Below are 7,260 nucleotides of genomic sequence, written 5' to 3' on the forward strand. Positions count from 1 at the left end.
TGGGGCCACCCTCTCCCCTCTCCTGCTCAGCTTCACATAACTCCTCCCACCCAACTGTCTCTAGCTGGGAACCCATCCTGTCCCCAGTGCTGGCAGAGAAAGCAGTTCTAAGAGGTTCTCTGTCCCCTTGCCAGATGCAAGGAAGCCTTTCTGGTTGGGTGGAGTAGGGAGGTCAGGAGATAACTAGGCTGTGCCCTTCCCCATCAGTTAGCAGAAGGGCAGTGAGTGGGGGCTAGGCCTCTGGGAGCCCATCTACACCAGTTTCTTAGCTTTAAAGAAGCCCTTGAGATGTCGCATCTGCCAGACACCAATGGCCACGAGGATTAGGGTCTGCAGAATGGACCACCACAGAACCCGCTGGTTGGTGCTCTCGCTGGTCTGCCGGAAACGTTCTTCTTGCCACTGTGGGGGTAGGAGGGAGAATAGAAAAGGTGCCTGGCTACAACTGAATGAACTCCCAGGGGAGGAGCTGGAAGAACTACTTCCCAGGATGTCACATATCCCCTGTCCCGACTGGGCATCCTCACCCTCTGGTACTCCTGCTCTTTCTGGATCAGCCCCACTTGCTCCACCAGCTGCTGCACACGCAGATGCAGCTGGGTCAGTTTGTCGTTGGTTTCAAATTCCGCATCATCGTTGGTGTGCTCACCCAGCTGCATGTCCAAGTGAATGGTCTGGGGACAGGTGAGCCAAAGGTGGAGGTCAGGGGAGCTCAGCTCCATGCATTGACCAGAAACACAGCTTCCATACCCCAGTGACTGCCTGATACTGGCAGGTCAGCTCCTTACACTCATTGATACAGGGACTGGTCCTGCATTGGGTACCAGAACATCAGATCAGGACCTTGCCTGTGTGTAGTTCCATGTTCAAAAGACCGAAGGATGGGACAACATGTGCAGAGAAATAGGGGTATGTCTGAGTGTTTGACATAGGCAGTTTACTAGAAATAGGTGTTGATGGGACGTGGCCATGGAAAGCCCCAGGGACTCTTAGAGGCTGAACAGCTCTGAATTTCACATTTATGAAGTTTGGTCTTGATCCTAGGGATGGCAGGAGCCAAAGATGGATTTTAAGTTAGAGTGACTCCCTTCTGGGGGCTCCCTCTCATTCTCAGGATCTGTTTTCTGCATGTTTGCTTCATGTGAAGCCCTAGCCCTCCTCCATGGGTACCACCCACTGTGTTCTCCCACCCGAGGAAGGGAGGGTGGATGTCCCACCTGCCACACTCACCAGCTTGCCATCATAGAAAAGGGCGAAGCGGATGGACTCAAGGTGAAGACAGATCTGGTGCTCTCCAGGAGACTGGGAGGTGAAGGTGAAGCTGCCCTGAGGGCCATACTGATGGGCCAGAAGGTTCTAGAGGAAGCAGCCACAAGTGAGCACAGAGAAGCGAGCCACAAACCTGCTTCCAGGAGAGAAATAATGGGGGTATTCCAGGTCCAGAACCCCCACAAGTCAGATCAGAGGGGAGGCTGTGGGGGAAATGGCATCAGTTTGGGCTGGAAAGGCTTGGATGCCAGCATTGCTAATATATAAATATCTACAGTTTGCAAAGAACATGTCTTTTATTGAGCTGTCTACCTGTGAGGAGCCAGGCCCTGGGCTGAGAAATAGAGGCCTTGAGAGGACTTAAGAGTTATTTAAGCAGGAGACCTGAGGGGATGCAGGGAGTCAAGGCCAGCCTCACCTTGTTCTCCGGGTCCTTCACAAACACGAACAAATTGATCCACTGCGGGGAGGGCTGATACTTTTCCATAGCTGGGTCATAGAGCTCTGTCTTGTATTTTCCTAATGAAAAGGCACCCCACACTGATGACCAGAGGTCCACCCCCACCCAGGACTTCCCAGAGTCATGGGGGTCAGGAGAGGAACAGGTAGGCCCAGAGATCTAAATGACCAAACAAATCACAGACCCATCTTTCTGACATCACATGGGTCTTTCACACCCCCAGCCCAGGATGCTCTGGCCAGAGTGCTATCCATCAATTTTCCACCCCTCCTTATCCCCACGCCCCCACCCTACTGTCCCTCTCACCCTGCTGCCCCTCCCACACACACTCGCCCCTAACTCCCCTCACCCTTTCACTCTCTCCCTCCCCTTTGCAGGGGCTGGAGGTGCTGGTCTGATCCGATCCTGCAAAGCCCTGTCCCCACCCTATCTTTGCACTCGGGGTGCAGAGAGGACAACGCTTGGACTAGCCGAGCGCGTACGCACCTATGACAACGGTGCCATCAGGGATCTCCTGGATGAAGCACTTCTCCTCCAGCTCGCGGACCTCGAGGTAGACCGCGCCCCCACCGCCAGTCAGCGCCAGCAGCTGCCCCAGTAGCAGAGGCAGGATCAGCTGGGACACCCGCGTTAGGCCCCATTCCCGCTCCGGGCCGGCCTGGGGCCCAGAGCCTCGAGCCGCGCAGGCCCCCGCCACTTTTCCCAGGCGTGTGCCGCGGGCCTCTGCGCTTGGCCTGGGGAGGCTGCGATCTCTGGCGCGGACTACAATTCCCGGGAGCCCGCGCGCGGCCCCGCCCCACGCATTCCCGCCGACCCACTCTAAGGAGGGGCCACGCGAGCGCACCGGGGACCCCACACTACCAGCCGCGCGCTCCAGAGTTCCTTCCCGGCAGCGTCTCTCTTCATTCGTGCAGAAACTCCGAGAGACTTGGGTGCTGTTGGCTCCATCCTTCTGTTGGTTAACTGAACCTGAGAGAGGGAAAAGGGCTTGCTCTCAGCGACTAGAGATGATGCTGAGAGGGACAAATCTAGGCAGAAAAACCTGGGATTGTCTCGCAGCCCATAGGCCAGTTAAGGTTCCAGAGGAAGAACATGGGAACTTGGAAGGAGGAGGTAAGGGGGCAGGAAGTGCCAGATCCACTTGTACTGGAACCCTTCATCAGTGTCCTTGTCTCTGCTCTAGGGATCAAAAAGAAGGGGTTGTGGGTGGGCATGGAGGGTGCAAGAAGAGGCCAGCAACATAACTGGAAAAGGAAAGGGGGTAGGTGCACAACTGAAAGGGGTGGGGCCACATGACATGACCCAGGAAAAGCAAATCTCAAGAATTCCAAAGTTCATGGTGCCCTGGGATAAGCAGCATAGACTCAAACGCGCAAATATATAGAACTATGGCCCTACTTGGAGGATGCAATGAAATTCTCCACCTCCCGGTGCCTGGTGTTGATGCGCATTGATTTCTTCAACAGCATTTAATGATGATGGTGATAATAAATGATTTTATTTGTCTGTGTCAGGCATTGTTCTATTACTAAAGTGCATTAACTGTGCTAATCTTTTAAAATTCTCTGAGATGTTAATTTCTTTTTTTTTTTTAAAGTTTCTTTTTTTCTTTTTTTTTTGGTTTATTTATTTATTTATCCAAGCACTGGGTACAGTCAGAAGCGCGGGAGGGTGAGAGAATCCACCAGAGCCAGAGCGGGGAGCAGAGCAGGCAGAAGGACCGAAGTACACTGCTGAGGGGAGCAGCGGGCGGCAGGAGAGGTCTGCGCGCCATGCGGGACCCTCCTCGGGTGGCAGAGGAGCAGCCGGGGATCGAACCGGCGCCGCAGAGGCCGCGGGCAGCTTCGCAACCCAGCGCTCAACCGCTGCACCACCGGGGAGGCCCTGAGATGTTAATTTCATTCCAATTTAACAACTAGGGGGAAAGCAGCAAAAAGAATTTGAGTAGTAACTTGCCCAAGGTCGCCCAAGATGACAAATGTCAGGTATTTTTTCAACAAACTGGGTTAGGTATTATGATCCACGTTGACACAAAAATGAATAGGATCTGTCTCCTAAATTCTAAGGAGCCCATGGAAAAGCAAAGGGACAATATCAGTGCAGTGTTTTAGGTTAATAATATATCTTTTGGCTCCCAGGAATTATCCCCTCACGTTAGTTTTGTGACTCAAAAATCGAATGCTTTAGAAGGGTTAATTAAGACAATGTCTGAAAAGTGTCCATTAGATTTGAGAGGTGGTTGGTTCACCAGGGTATTCCTGAAGCTAGGAGGCAGCGCGAGGGTGCTGTCCATGGTTCTGAACAGTCATTGCCAGTACCACAATCTATAGCAAAGGACTGGCTTTTGTTTTCTGTTTTTAATAAATTTTCCAATTCCTCACTAACTTAATACTTTTGTAAAATGCATGAAAATAAATTTATCATGATCCTTTGTGTCACACCAGTGTTAAATTTCTGTAAAACTTCCTAAATTCTTACTCTCAATTTCAATTTCACTGCGGACCTCAAACAATCATGGACCGGCACTGGCTTTGCAGACCATACAGAGCAGCATTGTTCTATTGCAGTGGTCCAGTTAGACTGCCCACAGAAAACCCCTAAAAGGACAAAAGTGGACAAAAGTGGAAATTTCTTAGGGTCTAGAATGACATACGTGTAAGAAATAGCATACTAGTGACTCATTGCAAGATTCCAAGGCCCAGGACCCAAACATTAGGAAGGATGATATGGCTCTCCAAGTAGCAAAAATATCGTGATGATAGAAAAACCTGTTTCTGACCGATGACAGGGCTGCGAATATAAGAGCAGTGAGTTCAGCATTCTGGGATTCTCCCACTTGGCAGTGATCTCATTCCACACTGGCTACCATGACCACTGAACTGGAGGCCATATGTGCAATTCTAAGGAGACACTAGGGGGTTACATTGACTTGTCCCATCTATGATTTCCTCAGAATCTTGCAGGTCTCCACTACATTCTGTGCCCTTTTTGTGATTTATTTTTTTTTGCTATTTATTTTTATTTACTTATGCATACAAGAACTAGGGTGTAGGCCAGAGGTGCGAGGGGTGAGGGAGAGGATTCGCCAGAGATATAGTGGGGAGCAGAACAGGCAGATCAACTGAAACATACTGCTGAGGGGAGCAGCGGGTGAGGCAGGAGATGTCTGCTGTGCCATGTGGGTTAGCTCTCTGGCTGTGGTGGTGATAGCACTGAGCCTAACCCCTGTGCCACCAGAGTGGTCCCTGTGCCCTTTTTTGGAAGATGCTTTGAGCTCTCATCTCTGCTCCCTTCTCCACCTGCCTAATTGCCATTCATGCTTAAGACTCGAGCACAGGGGCACTCTCTAAGGCATTTACTCCCCAGGGCTCCTAGGGAAGGGGGCTGTAAATCCCTCCATCATAGTGTGAACTGCATTGGATTATAACCCCCCATTATAAACAAGTCCCTCAGAAACTGACAGGTGTAAGAGATAAAGACATGGGCTTCTGCTACAAATTAATCTCCCTGCTCCCCATAGTCTATCAAAAACTAGGAAAAGTATGCAGTGAATGTTTGGTTAGAGAAATGCAATAAAGAGGATGGGGGCCTCCCTGGTGGTGCAAGGGGTTAAGCACCGCGCTATGAAGCAGTCCACAGCCTCTGCAGCACGAGTTTGATTCCCAGTCGGCCAGGGAGCAACCCACATGGCTCAGCAGACCTCGCCTGTCTCACCCACTGCTCCTCTCAGCAGTGTACTTCAGTCAGACTGCCTGTTCTCTTCCCCACTCTGTCTCTGGTGAATCCTCTCACCCCCCACACCTCTGGCCTATACCCCAGTTCTTGTATGCATAAATAAATAAATCTTTTTTAAAAAAGTAGTAGTACTATTTAAAAAAAAAGAGAATGGAAAGAGGAAAAGAGAGGATATAGAAGGGGGAGAGTAGAAGGAAAAGGAAATAAAAAAGGAGTGAGAGAGGGAGAGAGAAGAAGGAAGAAATCAAGGAAGAAGGAAGGAGAGGAGAAGAAGGTAGAAGAGTAATAGCTATAATTGTAGGAAAAGCCAAGATTTCCACATTCTTCTGCCTGGCTTTTCTTGTTATTCCCAGTAGGCATCTCAAGTTAGAGATTGTGGGAAAGGGTGCACCAGGAATAACATGCTTTGCACACGCCACTGTCCATGGCCCCACCATGCCACTGTCCCTTCCACTGGACCATTGGTCTCTGTGATATTCTTCACTGGTCTACAGAAAAATGCCTTCTGTTTCTCTGGACTATCTCTCCAAAGGGATTTCCTATGAAAGTTTTTTTTCCCTTGTGCTCTCTGTACCAGAACACCTTGGCATTGGAGGATATTTTGTATTGAATCCAGGGCCATCAAGAACAGTGTCGTGCTGGAGCCAACCTGGAATTAATCATTGTTCCCGTTCTCTCTGGGCTCATACTGGCCCCTCTGGCAGAATCCTTCCACTCTGGTGAGCTTTTTCAACTATTCCCCCCATCTCTCTCTCCAGTCCATTCCTCTTCAGGGTTTTGGAGAGTTCATTCCACTGGTCTGTGTGACTGAACCCACACTGAAGGTATGGCTATCCCTTTCCTCCTCCCAGGCTGTGGAGATTCCCATAAGTAGGGCAACTCAAGGGGAGTGGCTGGACTGTTCATGTTCCCTGGGAGTCAGGAAGCTATTGATCCAGAACTGGGTCTCTTCTTGGGGCAGCATGACCAAATGCCATACTCCAGGTCACCTAAATATTAGCTCTTCTCCAGCCAAAATGACATTACACTTTCTCACAGTTCCTCAAACGTCCCCAGTATCTTGCATAAATCTCCTCTAGGTGTGTAAAGAAATGAATAGACTTGGCTGAGGCACCAGAACATCTCCCTGGGCTCAGCTCCCATCCAGGGCAAATCCTCTCCCCTCATTTGATAAACCTGGACATGGGGAGCAGATTTCTCAGACCATCTTCTGTTAATCACCACCTTTCTGTCTCTCTTCAGTCTTCTGCATTTGGGAGTTCTCATTCTTCAGGTTCAAAGAGCATTCATTGTCCATAATGAGATAAAACTGGAAGAAAGGGAAGGGAGGGGACATGGTAGAGAGACCAAGGTAATGGAGAAAAGAGGAGGAAGAGGTAAAAGCAGAGTAACAGGTGTTCTATAGTTTCTTCCCTTTCTCTTATATTTTCCATTTTTCCTCCCTGTATCTCCCATACTTCCTTCCTCTTCTTTAGTTTTAATATGTAGGTTTTATTATTATTGAGTCATGATAAGATCCGGGAATGAGCAGAAAGTTGCCATTAATAAGATAGTTTTTTTTTTTTTGAGGATTTTTTTTTAATAGAGGCATTTTATTTATTTATTTGTTTGTTTGTTTGTTTATACAAGCACTGGGTACAGTCAGAAGCGCGGGAGGGTGAGAGAATTCACCAGAGCCAGAGCGGGGAGCAGAGCAGGCAGAAGGACCGAAGTACACTGCTGAGGGGAGCAGCGGGCGGCAGGAGAGGTCTGCGCGCCATGTGGGACCCTCCTCAGGTGGCCGGGGAGCAGCCGGG

At 49.8% G+C, this 7,260-nt stretch overlaps 1 protein-coding gene across 1 annotated transcript; it reads right to left on the reverse strand.

The window, feature by feature from the left end:
• Positions 1-252: 252 nt before the first annotated feature.
• On the reverse strand, positions 253-6,761 carry LOC311176726 (transmembrane emp24 domain-containing protein 9-like; the record flags this gene model as incomplete). Its single annotated transcript, XM_084242373.1, has 6 exons — positions 253-402; positions 528-674; positions 1,231-1,356; positions 1,688-1,788; positions 2,216-2,698; positions 6,689-6,761. The coding sequence occupies 6 exons, from the start codon at positions 6,759-6,761 to the stop codon at positions 253-255; spliced, it is 1,080 nt and encodes a 359-aa protein (XP_084098499.1).
• Between the last annotated feature and the right edge of the window lie 499 nt (positions 6,762-7,260).

Source organism: Talpa europaea, assembly GCF_964194135.1.
Source record: "Talpa europaea genome assembly, chromosome: 9".
Classification (NCBI taxonomy): Eukaryota; Metazoa; Chordata; class Mammalia; order Eulipotyphla; family Talpidae; genus Talpa; species Talpa europaea.